The 18864-nt window shown below is 38.8% G+C and overlaps 1 protein-coding gene across 1 annotated transcript; it reads left to right on the top strand.

The window, feature by feature from the left end:
* The first annotated feature begins 7537 nt into the window (after nt 1–7537).
* LOC125988314 (serine/threonine-protein kinase 35) lies at nt 7538–14581 on the top strand. The gene is made up of 3 exons (XM_049753346.2): nt 7538–8301; nt 9786–10588; nt 13242–14581. Exons 1-2 carry the CDS (start codon nt 7758–7760, stop codon nt 10517–10519), a joined length of 1278 nt encoding a protein of 425 aa, XP_049609303.1. The 5' UTR covers nt 7538–7757; the 3' UTR covers nt 10520–10588; nt 13242–14581.
* The last annotated feature ends 4283 nt before the right edge of the window (nt 14582–18864 follow it).

The following is an 18864-nucleotide window of genomic DNA, read 5'->3' as shown; positions in this document are numbered from 1 at the left end:
TGTAATGTATATCATAAGCTATCTATTCTATTATGATATTTTCCCAATTATCCTTAAACCACAGAAATAATGAGTCATTTTGCCTCACTTGGATCTCTGTCGGGTTTGCGGTGATGTTAAAATAACACTATCTCTGTCATTGCCACGGTAACCTTGGCAATCATTTATCTAACGTAATTAATTACACTATGATGTAGGAAATGCGTAAACATTTTCTCCTGCATGCGCTTTCCACCCACAGTCTCAGTCAGCACCTGCTCATTGTTTGAGGAATCCAAAGAATATGCTGGACTTGCTGCACAACGGAGATTTAGCTTGTAGTTGATTTTCCCATTATTAAAACCTTTGATGAGGTAATTGACTTCTCCCATGGTAAATATAGAAGCTATCTCTTAATTAATACGTCATTCAAGTCATGTCCACTTCCAGAAATAACTACAAAGCGTCTTTCAAGTAATTCATACTGCACACTCGGCCCAGGAAGGATGAATATTTTTTGTTTTTAGCTTCGGGTGTTATTCCGAACACAACTCAGCATGCTACGATATCCATTTTACAAGGTAACGCATAATTGGCGTAGTACCAGATCTCTTCAGCACTCACCCTTCCAAGCCGTGTTTGCCTTTACTGTACATTCCCCAGTAACCTGGAGACATCTGCATTTCACGTCTACTACTTTCACTTACTTTGGTAAACATGCACACGGCCACATGCAAGCACACATCTGTAAGCTTGGTCTTACTCATCTCGGTCATCTGTCTCAATGAAAGAGAAAACACCTCGCGCATGTATCAAGTATGTTTGTTTCGAGACAAAGAGGGGCCCCACAGCGACCTCAGCTTTGGATCAGATGTTTATGTAACCATAGCAGCAGTAAAGAAAAGCTTCTTCCATTAACACCATTAATAATCCTTTCCGAGGGACAAAGTGAATCATAAACTAAGGGAACCTCAAAGTGCTTGATAACAGAGTCTAAGTTTGTCATTGACGTCATGCACATTACAACTTTGTTCCAAAGCTAATTGGAAATTTTGAAAATCCAATGTGGCCCTTGCGTGTAAAAGTTTGTTGGTCAAATTTCCTCGGTCCCAATGTAGCCATGACGTCTCCTGGTGACCTTTTGTTATTTCAGACTTTGTTTTAAAGGCGAAGTCAGCCCAGATATTTTCTTTGTAATAACGTCTTCTGTGCAGCCTAACTAGTCGAAACACAGTGTTCTGGTTAATGTTTTGTTTGTGAAATATAAATTACAAAACGAGAATCCGCCTGTTTTTATCAATCCCAATCATGACCTGATTGTTGTGAATCGATCATGATTACATCGTGCAGCTTCCAGGGTACAAGCTGGTTTTCTTTTTAAAAGCAATATTTTGGACGCTATGCCAGGCAAAAACTAAAAAAGACAGAATGTATATGAAGCTGTAAAATCAACCAAGCTGAGGAGTCCGTCACTATATATTTGGCTAAAATATATAATACCATTTTGAGACCAGTTTTGAGAATATTGAATGCACTCAGCAGTCACCAGCATGACTTGCCAACTTCCTTTGTGGTGCTCTGCCACAATATGAGTTCATGCAAGTTATGATTATTATTAAACATCAGCGTACATCATTCAGGACCTCATTTCCATTTCCTTTGCTGCAACATGTACCAGATTTCCCAGCTGGATGCCCAAGTCGCAGGATTTCTCTTCTATTGCTTTCTTTGGTGGCTATTACAGTCTCTTGACCCCACCTAACTGTCACGATCTTATTTATCAAACAGTGACTCTGTAAAAGGCACTTGTCTTCCATTCTGCCTTACCTCAAACAACACGGCAGACAGCTTTCGAGACTATCTCGCCCGGTTTCCAATTGAGCTCAATGGGATATATCTGGAGTTTTGTAATTTGCACTTTCCTACAGGATTTTGACAGGGCTCTCATCTTCTCAACCTTCCTTTATAATGCTTCTACTATAAGTTTTCACACCAAGTCCAGAACTGTTTAAAGCACTGGTGTCAAACTCAAGGCCCGGGGGCCAGATACGGCCCGCCACATCATTTTATGTGGCCCGCGAAGACAAATTGTGCTTCAAATTCGTGTCATTACTAGAATTGCAAATTGTCTTCGCTTTTAATAATATCTTTTTTTTTTTATATTTGACCAGTTTTTACTCATCTGATTTGAAAATTAGTTATTTGTCAGTTTGTTTTGTAGCTTTTACTGCATATAATATGAGGTGCTCATACATTTATTTGGGTTGACAGTCATAATGGCCCTCCGAAAGAAGCTATGCGACCCGGGAAAAAAAACGAGTTCGACACCCCTGGTTTAAAGGTAACCAACAGAAAATTGATTTGTGAATATACAGTAAGATAGTTTCATACTGTGGTGCTCAAGTGTTATCTTTGGATGTACTATTTAAAATATAATGTATCTGACACATTTGGAGTGCTTTTGCAAAGAACAAAGGGCAAATATTCCCAAGTTTTGCTGGTCGACTCCCACTCAAAAGGTTTCGATAAAACAATAAACAATAGTCATCACTTGGCTGCATCTGCTGACTTGCAGTTCGGTATGAATTACACTTTGAGGCTACTGTTAAACTATTATTGATTTTCGTATTGGATGGAACAGGGTGAACTTGGTGAAATATTATAGTATTTGATTGCATTTTTCTGCCAGGACTGTATTGTCAATTTATTATCATCAACTCACTCTTTTTTTTTTAAGATGGAAAATGTACATGTCTATTTTGTAAGTACGGTTTAATTTTCATGAAAGCTGAGAGTGCTTCTATTGTCACGCCATCCTGATCCTATTCCATTTGCGCTGCCCCATTGAGCCGCTGTCTGTCACATTCATCTTAAACAGATGACTATGGAGCATCATACTTTTTGTTTTTTTGCTGCACTTTGAAGTATGCATTATAACTGATAACATTAGGAGGGTTGTGATGGGCCAAACCAAGCACAACAAAAAAGGATGCACTATTGTTATGGCATACAGTTTCATCATACCTCAAGGCTGGACAAAACAGTCATAAATCAACTTTAAGTATGCTCTTAACAGATGACTTGACTGAAGGCCACAATTCTGTATTGAATAAAATAAAACATTTGATAAATATGAACCTTGCATAAAAGTTACATTTTGTTGTAATGTGGAGTATGGTTTATATTTAATTACAGTGAATGTTGAAATATATTTAACCTAAAAATACACTGAACTTGAGAGAACGGTATTAAAGATTTGAATGACGACTCAAAGAGGTTCTCTGGTGTTCTGAATTCACACCTGTATCTTCTAAAAAGGACGGCCACTGACAATAATATCTCCATCTATTCACCAACAGCAATATTGGCCTTCAGGTTGCCGTGGTAACGTGGAGCTGGGGTTGAGTCAGAAACTGAAGTGAGTGTCCCTGAAACTTGTGAAAGATATTCATCCTGGAGCAAAATAATGGCAGAGCTGAGCTACGGCGCAGAACCTCTGCAGGCAGACAAACAAAGTATTGCGCAAGGTCACTGCCACATATATACACGCACACATGCGCACGCACACGCACACAAATACGCTGATTGTGATCATCAAGAGCGCATGAATATCCTTCAAAAGATGATACTTCACACCCCCTCATTCCCATATCAACATTTCCTGTGTATCACATGACGCAATGTAACAACAAGAATGTACACGTGGATTAAGCTTTTTTTAATTTCCTTTTTTAAAAAAATGACTTGAAAATGTTGCACGTTCTAGGCTGCCCCATAATAAGTTCAACAGTGCAATAGCTGAGAGGTTGAAACAAACATCAAATAGAAAACATGATTTAAACTATGACCTAAATACCCACTCGACAATAAAGTAAATACTGTAATCAGTCTATATGTATGTATCTGTATATGTTCTGTATCAGAACCATAGATGTTAGTTCAACTGTTTGGTTTGCCATGAATTTTTAAAGGACTTTCATTTAAAATTTAGAACATGATATTTATTGTTATTGTAGGACTCAAACAAATGTGTACTACCCTACACAGGGTCACGATTAGATAGAGATAACGATGACATAGCAATTGTCACTATAGTAATATTTTATATTTATTGCAGTATTTCCTTGCATTGGGAAAAAAAAGCAGCTATTAAATAATACAAAGAAATTCAAAATTACTGCCAAGCTAATACCCCCAAACCTTTAAGATGTGAATTTTTTTATTTATTTATTTATTTATTTATTTATTTATTTATTTATTTATTTGTTTATTTGTTTGTTTGTTTGTTTGTTTGTGGGAGTGGCTGCGTGGGGTGTAATTTGTATGATATTTTATTTTCCAACCATCAAGTCACATCTTAACTCTTTGGTAGAGGTATTTATTTTTTTTATTTATTTATTTTTTTTTACTGTTGAATTTTTTGCTGAAAGTCACCAACGAGTTAAAATGCTAATTAAATTATCCCGTGTTAATAGATACATCAATTGTAATATACCGTGCCACTGATTTATAAACCAAATGCTAACGCAGTAGACAGTGCAATCAATCAAATTAGGGAGAGTACATTACGTAACGTCACAAAATCTATTTCAAAGAAAAAAAAGACTGACTTTTAAATTATATCTTTAAAATGTAAGGCTTAGATACATAGCATGGTTAAGTGCTTAAAAGCTAGGAGAATTTTATTCTCACTCATGTAATTACGTCATAACCACAGAAAATATTTGTATAAAAACAAGAGGCTAAAAACAAAAAATCACGGATGCGGTGTTAAGTCAGCGTCCCTTGTCGAAGTTTCTTCACCAAGTTTCTTACCCACTTCGTAACCGGAAGCTGTTATTCAAGCTGTAACCACAAGAGGGCAGAAATGTACCGTTGTCAAACAAGGACTTTAAATGTTATTGCTGTTGTATTTTTGCTCGATGCAACCTGCTATGGTGGCTTGCCAATAAAATATAGCAGCTAAGTCCAAGGGTATTTAATTTTAATAATTTAGGAAATAAGACATGGTACTCGAGTATGATAAAAATTCATTCATAATTGAAATGATCGTTGCAGCTCCCATGTGGCTGTTGTATATTAGAAACGTTTATGAAAAACACTTTAAAGTAAAATGGGGGGGGAAAATCTAATCAGTTCTACTTTGTGCCGGTGTCGTTCGTGACATTAAACACAAAATGACAGTTTGACTTATGTGGAAGTCGGGCATATTGTTGAAACACAATTACCAGTGGAGCTCCACAATAGTCAATCTTAATATTTGTGTAGCAATATAGATTTGACAAACAATCCCCACCAGTGGTAGTCACGCTGCCCACATTAGGTCTGTAGTAGCAATAAAAATCTTTCCTCTGGGAATTTGGAAATATGCAACTTAACTTAATAACTTACTTTCATAACAATTGTGTAGGTGTGTGGCTGTATCGTCCATCACCACTCCGAATGAATTATCTGTTCTTTTTATTGGCCCTACAAACTTAAAATAAAAGGATCCTTGGTCTGTCTAAATTAATGGTGATGAATTGTGGTACTTTGCAATTGGTAGTCCTGGCTCGCTGCTTAAATCGATGTGACCCCAGTGACAACAACTCAAAATTATTAATATGAGAAAAATAGAATTTATGTCACACAGTCCGTTGTGTTTTGGAGGTTAATGTGAAGCGACTCACCTCACACTCAGGCACATGCTGTCATCCTCCCTTTGCACATTTGCCAAGGTGTTGTCACCTCAAAAAGTTATTTTTGTTCCCATTCTCAATAAGAAGCCACAGCTGACATTTCACGTTACTGGTAAGCATTCCAAGACTAGGAGAGTTTGTAAAAGAATACAAGTACCTGCGCATTGACCTCAAGAACATTAAATAAAGCATTTCCTACAGTAAGAGTACTCATATTTTACTTTCATACTTACATACATATCACATACTTTCGCTCATATTTTTATGTTCTGCCCGTGCTGACCTGTGAGAGCTTATTCAAGCAAATAAGAAATCTCAATATGAGAGGAAAAGTGTTTTTTTATTTTTATTTTATTAAAGGTCATGTTATTTCAAAAGAACTTTCAACACGATGTTTTTTTTCTATATAACTCACCTCATGTAAGTAGGGAAGTGATGATGGAATTTTTTATAGGTTACGAAGTAACAAAACAGATGTCCTTGTACTCCAACTATATATTTTTTCTTTTCAAATTTGACATGTTATGCACGATGGTTTTCTTGTCATACATAACAGCTCAGCTCACTCAGCTTCAGAAAAGTGGTGAGACGTGATTGGTTGTGATCTCAGACCTGGCAACTGTGATGTCATTTTCAGTCGGAAGTAAGTGGCAAAATGCCCCCCTGAGATGGAAAAGGTCAATTTTGCCAGTTTAATTCATATTCCACAAATAAAACATAAATCAGAATACTGTGTTTTGATAAGCTGGGCTGCACAGAACATATTATTACAAAGGGAATGTTGGCGTTGACTTCCTCTTCAAACACATCATGGACTGTGGTGTAAGTGCTTAGTACATTGCATTCGTAAGACACATTGGAAATAAAGTCAACATTGCAAAACTGACTATAGAGGAACTCTGTGCATCATGGGAGAAAGTCTTTTGACATTTTGGTTTCTGCTGATTGCAGTTCGGTAGCTCGGACTAACAAATACATCATTCCTGCATGGTCACTGAGCAATGACAATAGAAAGTCTGCTCTTGTGCGTCCAGTCAGCCTGGTATGCGGGACAAAGAATGATTTCCTACATTGTGGTGTTGGAATAACCCCCTGCTGGTAAAAACAAAACAGAGCAAGGGCCAAAGCTACACACAATGTCAGTCAATAGTTTTAACACACTACTACATGTCTCATCCACTTAACCACAAATAACTAACAAAAAGAATCACTTTCTTCTCCAAAACTGGCCTCATTAGGTTCACGTTCCTCCATGATGCATGTTGCAATGCCTTGCTCAAGGATATCTCGACAGTAATAAGCAAGGAAACGACCATTTCTGTCACTCCTTGGCAATTTTCATGACATTTCATTTCATTCAATTGTATTTTAATTTTTGTCCACAGTGGGACTCGAATATGACTTGACCACTCGAAGTATTTTCTCGTTGTATCGTCGAAAAAAGTCATAATTACTACTTTGTCAAAAGGAGTGTAATAAAGTATACTACTTAAATATAGTAAGGTAGTATTTATACTTCGTTACTTCACACCTCGAGGACGTTTTGTACCAAAGGATGTAATGTTGTGAGTGGGCGTGGCTCTCATGCCTTTGCACGTGCTGTACCGAAGCTCGTGTAGTCCCACGCGGCCGCGAGGAAGCGTGGAGAAAAAGAAAGACGAGCACGGCGGTGCTCAATAGCAGTCGTAATTCAGTATTATATCAGCAAACCCGCAAGCATTTGGGTTAATTGATAACAGGATAATGTCCATTTTGGGCTCTATTTTTAAAACAAAACAATTGTCTGTATTCATTGAACTGGTGGAATCACTGCGCGTTAGTTTGGATTGTCAACCAATCAGCGTCGGCCTTTAGTGCTACGTAACCGGAAAACCACGCCCCATGTCCTTTGCTCGCTGGAACATTTTTTTTTATTTGGAAGCCAAAGTACTTCCTCCACTTGATCCATTAATGACAGCAATGCGCTGACTTTACAATATTAACTGCGTTAAATTTTACCGGGTCATTACAAGAAGGACGTCAATTCGATGAGTTTGGAGTTAAAGTAATGAAATGTCAACACGCCCACCATCCATGCTCATTTTATACAAAAATTAAATCATGGATGTTTGCAACGGGAAAAAGAAGAGAAAGGTAAGCAGAGGCGGCGGCCGTGGGCTGGTGTGCGGGCGAAATGTGGCCGGGAAGCCGAAACGAGAAGCGGCTAAAGTCCTCCGTTCCCTCACGGTGGAGGACAACAACAACTACCCAGAGCCCATGGAGGAAGAGGAGGAGGACGACTGCTTCTCTATTAGCTTCCTCCGGCCAGGTAGGACAGAGCCTGACATGCTGGTGCCACTGTCCGTGCCGCCCCGGTACACCCTTATCCGGGAAGTGGGCCGGGGGAGCTACGGCGTGGTGTACGAGGCCATCGCCCGGAAAACCGGAGCCAGGTTGGCCGTGAAAAGGCTCCTGTGCGACGCCCCGGAGAACGTCGAGTTGGCTTTGGCCGAGTTCTGGGCCCTAACCAGCCTAGAGAACCGACACCAGAATGTGGTCCAACTGGAGGAGTGTGTCCTTCAAAGGAACGGTTTAGCCCAGAAGATGAGCCATGGCAACAAGAGGTCCAAACAATACTTGAGGCTGGTGGAGACCTCACTGAAAGGTACACAAATCACTGGCATTTCTTGCCTTTTAACTGTAGGAAACCCTTTAAAAATACAATTTTGATACCAAAACTTCCAACCCAATCTCATAACATGAATAAAGTCGACTATATTTTGCACCAAAGTTCAGACTGAAATAGTAATAATACCAATAAAAAAAATAGGAATAAATTCCTCGCTAAATTTCTTAGTGTTATATTGAAATATATGTATGCACATTGAGTTGCTGTTTTTCAAACATTTCCCCATCCATAGGCTACATAATATACAGATGACCACAAAGGGAACGCTGTCTCCCTCCCCCTGCTCTTAGAAGAACATAGTGTACTTGGCAGCATGTTGACTCGCTTTAAATCTCACAGTAAACACTTTATGATGTGTCCCTTTCACATAAAAGCTAAAGACTCTATAATAACTTTTTGATTTAACCTACTTATCACTGTGCTTTTGTCCCAGCTCAACAGTCTTCCATGCGTTTGCTTTTCTTTTAATAGCACAGCTCTTATGTAAGAATGTAAAATTTACCTCCATGTGCCATTCTTTGTCCCCTATCAAGACAAAATGGAGTAAATAAAATTGGATCACATTGCAGAGACTGGATGGGCCTTTTAGGTGTCAACATTTAGCTATCACTGCTAAAACTCAACACTAACGTCATAGTTCATGCACAATTTTAAGTATTCTCAGGTAAAAGGAGATGGACAAAAGTGATCAAATCAATTGCGATGACTATATTAACCCCCATTCATAAAGCTTGCAATTTACAGAACCAAAACAAGAATCATCATATTCACTTAGAGAACCTTCTGGAAGTGGAATATTGTTCCCGTAGTACTACATGGACAATGTTTGGTATCACTTGCTGTTTTGTCATTGTTTGTGGTGTTTGTAAGTCTAATGTAGCATATTTTCCTGACCCTTAAGCCTACCTTAGTTAAGAATGGTGTTTTTATATCAGAAGTAATATGATTTATCTTCAACGAAATGGTATGATGAAACTTGCGTACGATTTATACAAAGATGTTTCCAAAATCAAATCCAATACATTGTAAGAGACAGGTTGACGTACAAATTATTTTAATTTCAAAAGTTACCTAAGGAAATTGTATTAAGTGAAAGAATTTGTTCCAGGCTCAAATTTCTACCATCATAATAAATGCATTATTTAATTTCCATGTGATGTTCTACTACGACTACGATGGAAAAATAGTTGCTGGAGTCAAAATAATGTTTTTGTCAAATTTATTTTGCTGAACTCTTAACCTTATTTTTGACAATCAACCCTTCAAGTGTATAAACCCATCACTCAATTTAGATACATCACCAAAGTATGGCTTCCAGTTCCTCATCTGCAAGCCTTGAAGAGCATTCTTCACCGACTCAATGTTCTCTGAGTCGCATTGTTGGTCTCACTGTTTTTCTGTTGTGCTTTGTAGTTGACGTGAGTCTTGACCGACATTATACATTCTTCATTCTTTTTCAGGAGAACGCATCATTGGTCCGCTGTCGGAACCATGTTACCTCTGGTTTGTCATGGAGTTTTGTGAAGGTGGAGACCTCAATCGATTCATCTTGTCTCGTCGACCCGACCCCCAGACCAACAGGAGTTTTATGCGCCAGTTGACAAGCGCTGTGGCTTTCCTGCACAGGAACAACATTGTTCACAGGGACCTGAAGCCAGACAACATTCTAATCACACAGAAATCTGGTGCACCAGTTCTTAAAGTTGCTGACTTTGGCTTGAGTAAAGTTTGCGCTACAATGAATTGTAAGAACGCTGAGGAGTTGCCCGCAGCAGGTGTTGGTAACAACGAGAACAACATTGTCAACCTTAACAAGTTATGGTTGTCCTCTGCCTGCGGCTCAGACTTCTACATGGCCCCCGAGGTGTGGGAGGGCCACTACACGGCTAAGGCGGATATCTTCGCTTTAGGCATCATCATCTGGGCAATGATCGAGCGGATCACTTTCATTGACGCCGAGTCCAAACGGGAGCTGTTGGGCACCTACGTACGACAAGGCTCGGAGATTGTACCTGTCGGCGAGGCGTTGTTGGAGAACCCAAAGATGGTTCTCCACATTCCTCAGAGGGCCAGGAGCTCCATGTCAGAAGGGGTGAAGAAACTCCTTCAAGAAATGCTTGCGTTCAACCCTCAGGAGCGACCCGACGCCTGTCAGCTGGAGGTCCTGATGAATCGGGTCACGTGTCCCGCGTGAGCATCCCAACTTCTCAACCCCTTCCCTTTTTAAGACAAATTAGTGAAAGAAAGGACTTCTTTTTTCCAGGTAAGATCATTTCAACATTATATTGTCTCATGTTTAACAATCAAGTATTCTTATTCATGGGTGATTGGGGCAAACTAAATTAATCAAGGGTTATTAAATTGATCAACTATTTTTACCCCCGGAGCGCAATACTGTGTTTCAACCACCGGGAGCGCTGCCACAATCCTTTTTGAACCCCATATCGTCAAAAAGACCTTATATGACATTACTCCGCTCCCAACTATCCGTGTGATTGCTGATGCACTCTGAGCACGCCATTGTGTGCTAGAATCTAGCTTCTCCAGATTAGTTCTCTTGCAGGATGATGAGAAAGCACGTTATGCAACCGGCCTGCATGGCTGCAACTGGTTCATCGAGAAACATGTCATCAGCGCAAACGGGATTAGAGGGAGATCAGATGTTTGTGCCGCCTGGATGTGTCTGTGGTACATGTAGGTTAACGCAGGGTTTAACTGACAACAGTCCAGTCATCCTTCATAGACCAGTAATGGGATTCGAAGAGATCTGCTCATTTATGTTGCTGCTCACTAGTAAATTTGAAGTTATTCGTGATTGAAGACAACCACATTCAATTGCGATTACATGTCCCTCGGTTCTGTTCGCCACACTAAGTCAGTCTCACTCCACCCTCTTCCCGGGACACTGACGGTGTGGTTCATTATTCTAAAGCTTACGGAGGCCGGTGTCTGGAACATTTTGTGCCCTTGCTGCCTGCCGGCCGATAGGCTTCTCCTTACAAACTGGGCCAGCGCCACTTTTAAATCCCAACCTCTTGCTCATGCATGGCTGACCTTCCTCTTTCATTTCTCTGAGAGCAGCACGAGTTTGTCATCTTCAGGTTCAGTGTCTTTTGTAAGTGTGTTTACAAGCAGCTTTCACCTTTTGAAGGCATTCTTTCACCATCTGGCAACACGCGTTATAAAAAGGACGGGACAAGAATTTTTTTGGGGGTCTACAGGAAATGAAGTTCCTCTGACAAAAAGCTTGAAGGCAGGATACATACGTGCAACAGTATGTTTTGTAATGGCGCTCGCAGTCAGAGTGGATGGAAAATGCCTCGTAAAAACCCAACAACGTTTACAAGATTTTGGGAGGAGGTGTGAAGACTCGAGTCATAGTTATATAATTCAATTGTGAAAGTAGGCACTGGGTGGCTGACATTTCCTCAAGAGTCAAACTTGAACATCACAAAGAACACTGTTTCAAATGCCACTCTGTACGTGTTGTTTATTAATCGGTTCAAAATAAGTCTAAATTTGCTGCGGTAACTTACTGCCGTTGTCGCTTACAAAGCGGTCAATATGTTGTACTTCCATTATCCTGTGACAATATCCCCTGTAAACTCATAACGCCATACTACTACTTTTTTTTTTAATGGCATTCTGTGTCTATGCTGACAGATTCATTTTCACAAACGCTATGAATTATAGATTTAAAAGAGGTGTGGTCACCATCTGTTGTCGAGAACAATAATATGTCTCTTTGCTAAAATATTGACTGCTGATTTTGTGCGTGACTGCTTCAAAGTTGTATAGTATGTTATGCAAAAACAATTTGGGGAGAAATGCTGGCCCCAGGATGCTTTATCTGGATTCCAGCTGGAAAAACTAACTGGCATCTTTGCAGCAAGAGGAACATGCAGGCACACACCTACACTTACATAAGAGATAATTAAACGAGAATGGCATCCATGAGAAATGTGTTGTTTTTTTGGATGGCCAAAATACACCCTGAGCTGTTTTAAAAAAAAAAAAAATCAACACGCCATCCAGTAATCACTGAAAGTCCCACAGTGTCTTGGGGCTACAGGAAACCAACCCCCCCACCACTCACCCCAAAATACCAGTCACCACTGGTTTAATTTAAACAGTGTTTACTTTTGGCTTACGCAACAACAAAGAGCTGACGTTCGACTTGAAGCTCCCCACATTTTAAAGCCTTGGCTGTTGACAGGTTTTCTTTCTTTCTTTCATTCAAATATAAAAGATACTGACATGAACAGGAAGACAAAAAGTTCCAAAATGTAATGCCAAGATAGATCTGTGAGAGGCAACACGGTGCCACTGGGCATTGTGAATACATGTACGCCCAGCTTTAGCCAACTTAAGTGAATGGCGCATTGTTTTTACAGCATCAAAACGGCCCTAACACAACAGCGACGTAAGCACTTTCCATACCCCCTGCAAAGTCCATCATCAACTAGAGAGACTGCGTGTGCGCTGCGAACATGACCCACTTGTGTTCCGACCATTTGCAGCAAGTTATGCAACCTAAAAGAGTGACACAGCACTAAGCCGTAGCGTGCTAGTTGCTAGACTATTCTTAGAGTCTTGAACTGAAAACATTGTATTTGTCAGTCACATAAGTGGATTTCATGTTTTCTTTTTTAAGGGAAAACTTAACCCTTAATTTACGAATATTTTGAATTACAAGCACGGAACAAATTGAGTTAATAACTTGAGATACCATTGTATCAATGATCAATAACTCAGTTTGATGTTGCTCAGCTCTTACTCTTATTTCTTCATCCATCACAATATTTTGAACAGTTTGACTGTTCAAATGTAGCGAACCCATTATGTTCTCATGTTTTGATTTGAGAGCTCTACCTCCTCACAGTAACCTTTTGTTCTACATTGTACTGTGTCTGCAGATTTTGTTTACCGCATGGATGTGGACTCTTGACAAAACAAAGGGAATCCCATCAATTCGAGACTGTGAAGAGCACAACACTTAATTTCGTACCAATGTGATCGGGTTCCTCGCTTGGGAGCAGCACGCAAACATCTTTCTTCCAGCACCACCCACAATCTTGAATATGTAGCCGTTGTTTTTTTCCTAACAAGTCTATTTTGTTTTCTTTTTGATTGTGACGCACTTGCTATGAGTTTCCTAACGTTGTGCCTTAAGCACGGTCTTCCAACGCTAACACGTAATCACACTCTGCGTTCTCTTCACCCGACTTTCCTGTGTGGAAACGGGGAATAGAGCGCCAAGTGAATGAATGAAAGGGTAGATTAGCAACACGGGAGACTGCAGGGGGTCTCCCAAAAGTTTTGCATTTGTATCCACGGAGCTCCACTGAACCTTCACTCTCCATTGTGCATCTGACCAAAGCATGATGTAGCATTTTATGTCAAGTCACTTTGCAGTCGTGGTGGACACTGGTGTATTAGGCTACCCTATGTGGTGCGGCGCTACCTCTTACGCAACACTCTTTACCGTTACACACTCAGTTTGTTCAAAACATCCTCAGGTTCTTGTAAAGTTCTACTAAACAAGCCTCTGACTAGTTTTCTCGTGGTGTTTGATCTATACTGCTCACTAACATCCTAGCCCGCACAACAGTCACCTAGATGTAATCTAGTTCCTAGAAGGTGTTTTTTTTTTTAGTTTACACAACGTTAAGACAATCTCCAAATTTATTAATTGTTTCTTTTAATGATACTTTTACAAATGCAAGTGTGATCATTCTCCATTGCGTTACATTGGGATTCGTTCCAAATCAAAATGACCAAATACAGTGAAAAGAAATGAGTGTTTTTATAAAAATATCCTTTGAGAGCTTTGTACTAAATGATAAAACTTTTAATGCTGTGCAGAAATGTTGAGAGGTTTGGGGGTTATTTGACAATATTTTTATTTTGCTGTGGTTTATGCAGTGCTCAAGCGTAACAAAGGATTTAAAAATAATCTTGAGTTCAAGCTTGTTTCTATTTTATCGTTCCACGTGGGGAAGAAAAAATCACAATTTCACACTATGCAAAATGTTTCACTGCCTCGCTGGGAACACTTTACAGACACTTTATTGTGTGTAACAAAAATGTAGGACCTCTGCATTTTTCCCACTGTGTACTGAAATCTTTTTATTTTATATAAATCAACATGTTTTTGTTACTGAAGCTGACGTGAGCCAGTTAGATGTTTTTGTGTTATTTGTTTTCCTGTAAATATATTTGACAAAGTTTCTTGAAATAAACGTTAAAAGTTTAATTGATGTCGCATTTATATTCATTTAATATAATATAGCTCAGTGGCCTAGTAGTAGAGTGTCCGCCCTGAGACTGGAAGGTTGTGGGTTCAAACCCCGGCCGGGTCATACCAAAGACTATAAAAATGGGACCCATTGCCTCCCTGCTTGGCACTCAGCATTAAGGGTTGGAATTGGGGGGTTAGATCACCAAATGATTCCCAAGCGCGGCACCGCTGCTGCTCACTGCTCCCCTCTCCCCCAGGGGATGGATCAAAATCACATGGGGATGGGTTAAATGCAGAGGACAAATTTCACCACACCCAGATGTGTGTGTGACGATGATCATTGGGACTTTAACTTTAACTTTAAAATACATTTATAACAACAATGGATTTGGATGCTTTAAACCCCGCCAAAGACCATGAAGCAGAACCTTGAGCTAAACACCAAACCTTCAACTGGTCCTGGTTAGCTACTCTAACGTGTACTGGACTACTAATACGAGCCGGCTTCTCCCATTCATCATGGTGTAGAAGATAGCGTCACTACACATAGATGAGACTAATCCTAATCCGCAAACCTTTAATCCACTGTGAGAATATACCGTGGGAAGAAAGTGCGTCATTGTGACCTGCCATGGATCATGACCTCAATCGTGACGTTTACCAGGCTGAGCTCATCCATACTGGGACCATGACACAGCATAGACCCGGCCGGGGTTACGGAGTTTCCTAACTACATCCTGTACAGGTCGCAATCAGATGTCCTTTTTTAGCGGCCTGTGGCAGATTTGGCAATTGATGCTCTCCCTGTGGTTTGCCGGCATCGCATTTGGTACTTTCTACACTGGCTGGCAGGGCAGTAAATTGAAGATTTTTAAAAAAAGAAAAGGTTATTGCGGAAACAAATGAAGCCAAACTTCTCTATGGAGGGGGGCTAGAAAATAAATAACTCGTGAATTTTTTTCTTAAAATGCATAAATCCAGCATTACCCTATTCAGTATTATTTCCCGAAACAGTTCAAAATGAAATAAAGGGCGTGGTAACTTGGAAGGATCATATATGCACTACTGTGATCCTTGTGCAGCACATGCACAACATTTGGAACATGATGTTCCAGCCTGCCAGCTGTCATCAGGTTGTCATGAAAGCGCAGTTTATTGGATGGAGCACTGCTGCCCCCTGCTGATCAGATCAGCATTGTCATCATTTTTATCATCGTCATTACCGCTGCTATTATCTTTCCGTCCATTCGTTAATAATAAATCCATCCATATACTGAACCGCTTATCCTCAATATAAGAATAAGAATGAGAATGAGAATGAGAATGAGAATGAGAATAAGAATGTTTTCACAACGATTAGTGGTTATAAATCGATCCAAAACACACACCCACGCAAACAAACACAGTATTTGCGCAAGCTATTAGGTTAATCTTTATATATATATATATATATATATATATATATATATATATATATATATATATATATATATATATATATATATATATATATATATATATATATATATTTTTTTTTAAATATCGTTAAAACCTGTTTGCAGGGAAAATAAATGAAGATCTTTTCTGAAATCAGGGAGAAATATACTAACAGTGACACATCAACAATGCCTTTTGTATATAAATGGAAGATGGAACTATCCCTTCCTGCTCTAATCCATCACACATTAACCTTCATCTCCTAGCAAATGAAATGATATTTATATCTACCTGGAGAAATGGTGAGACCTTTTGATTTAGAACTTGGTTGATCTCTGCAGCTCTCAAACAGTTCCCAGTGTATTTCCATAAAATTGAGGGATAGATCACAGCACAAGAAGTGAACATGAGGCTTTTGTATGGATTAGATTCAAATGGATGTTCTCATACGGAAGTCTCATGTCTGATCCTGCAGACCAAGCAAGTATCGCATTTAGACAGGTAGATCACCTTTGCACTGTGTCCACTTAAATCATGGATACTAAGACACTCCTTAGGAATATCCCTGGATTAAGGCCAGAAACCCTTGCTGAAATTGTTGGCAAGACACATAATCAATGGATTGATGATTCCTGTCGGCTTTAGCTGTTGCTCCTTAGAACAAGCCAAGACGAGGGCACCTTGACAAGCTAACACACGTCCTCGAGCGTGTGGCACCATTGATTGCACACCATCAGAAGCAGAGTCTCATCAGCCGTCCTGTTGGACATGAGAGGAACATTTCAAAACATGTGATAAGTAATTGCAACAAAAGCATAATGGTCGAGATGATTGCAGCTCAGATGATGAAATGAGACATCCAAGCTTGTGACTAAGACGATTGATTACAGATACACATTTGAAAATGTTTAATCTATTGCGTGCTTATCAATGTGGACAAATTAGATTTGAATGACTAAATCAGTTTTAATCTCAGTAGCATGAGACATTTGTCTTGTTCCTTGATGGCGTCTGTGTCCTTGGGATGGACACAGAACTATTTGTGATGCAAAATGACACACGTCATTGAATACCGTAAAAACTGGGGCCACCAACATTTTTCAAGTTGAAAGCTACTTTTTAGCTTATGATATTATTATTATTACGTTAGTTTATAATAAATCATATCTTTTATGTTTTATGTCCAACACTTTGTTGTAGCTATGGTTGTTGTGAAAGTGCTGTACGAATTAAGTTGAGTTGAAAATATGCAACACTTTATTTCTATACAGCTCTTCCATTATTTACATTTTATATATATTAAAAAACACACACACAATGCCCCCATCGATGTTGAGGTATTTTTGGAACAGGCCCACAGGCTTCTTATGTGGTGCTAGTTGGCAACCCCTGCCCATAAAACATGTCATCAACGTGAGATGAAATAAATCACATTTTTCAGTTCGTTTCTTGTTTACACCGGTTGAAGCATTTCAATTTCCTGTCCATTCATGTGAAATAGATGCCTTCAACAAAACAGTCAATGGAAATATTTGTGTATCATTTTACAGTTTATATAAAATTTTGTTTAAATGGCAGCTTTTTGTGATACAGAAAAAAATATATAAAAGTATATCATTTCAAAACTTTTTCCTCATACATGTGACCTATAGTTTTTTCAACTCAAGTGAAAAGAAAAACAAAAGCTTTCAAAGAGAATGATGCAAATGTGCACACCGTCATACCTGTTAACGTGGCTGCGTTCATAATTAACAAATCTCATTCAAACATGGCAAATTGGAGCCAGCAGACCCCTGTCATCATTTAAAGTGCTTCTGATTAACTCCAAATCCATTTCAGTTCTGGTAGGCCTTTGTAAAATATTAGTCAAGGCTGTTAGTTGTAATACAAAGTGAAATTCTTATGCTAATGTGAATATGTGTGCTGGTGTTGAGAGCTCTTCTCCTTCCACCAATCACTGTAATTGTAATCACTTTCTATCAGGTTCATCACTACCACACTGCATATGGAGAACGAAACTCTAGGATGACATGGGAGGTGATTTTGATTTGCTGTGAATCAATTGCTGATGTGCATAAACAATAAAATGTTAACGAAAGTGTTTTGACATTTTCACTTTTGTGCCAGATGAATGGTCCACTTCCAGAGTGGATCAGCTTTGATTCAAAATGAGTCAAATGTCTGTAAACGGCTTTATCTGTCCTGTATGCCGATGATCACATTTACTTTTAATCAGTACAAAATATAATTTGCATATACATACTGTTACATATACATAAGTACATATGCTATTTCATTATTTATGTTTTTAATGGGATGTGAAAAAATAATGATGTTTATGTGCTTTGAGCTGAACAGTTTAAAGTCAGGATGTTTTAAATTGTTCAAGAAAATGTGAAATTTACTGGATTTTGTGGAATATGGGATTAACTGAAATATGTAAACTGTTCCCAAGACACTCTATATGACTTTAACAGTTTGAAGTCGTAATGACTTGTATGAGTGGGCCGAGGTAACTAATGTCAACGCATTTAATTTGGAAGTTTTACTATTTTAAAAAAAAAAAAAAAAAATGATTTGGGAAATAAAAATAGTTCCCAAGATGTTCAGTTTGAAGTTTGAAATATTTGAATAATGGTAAAATGAGCAAGGAATTGGGTGAAAGTTGTCTTAATAATAATAATAATAGTAATAATAATAATAATAATAATAATAATAATAATAATAATAATAATAATAATAATAATAATAATAATAATAATAATAATAATAATATTTTTTGGGGTTGCAGGGGGGAAAATAGTGTCATTTTAGCTCAGTATTACGCAATATTTGGGGTCGTCAAAGCGGAAGTGATTACC

Source organism: Syngnathus scovelli, chromosome 2 (genome assembly GCF_024217435.2).
Source record: "Syngnathus scovelli strain Florida chromosome 2, RoL_Ssco_1.2, whole genome shotgun sequence".
NCBI lineage: Eukaryota > Metazoa > Chordata > Actinopteri > Syngnathiformes > Syngnathidae > Syngnathus > Syngnathus scovelli.
The sequence above is the reverse complement of the archived record's forward strand: the minus strand, read 5'-3'. Positions and strand labels throughout refer to the sequence as shown.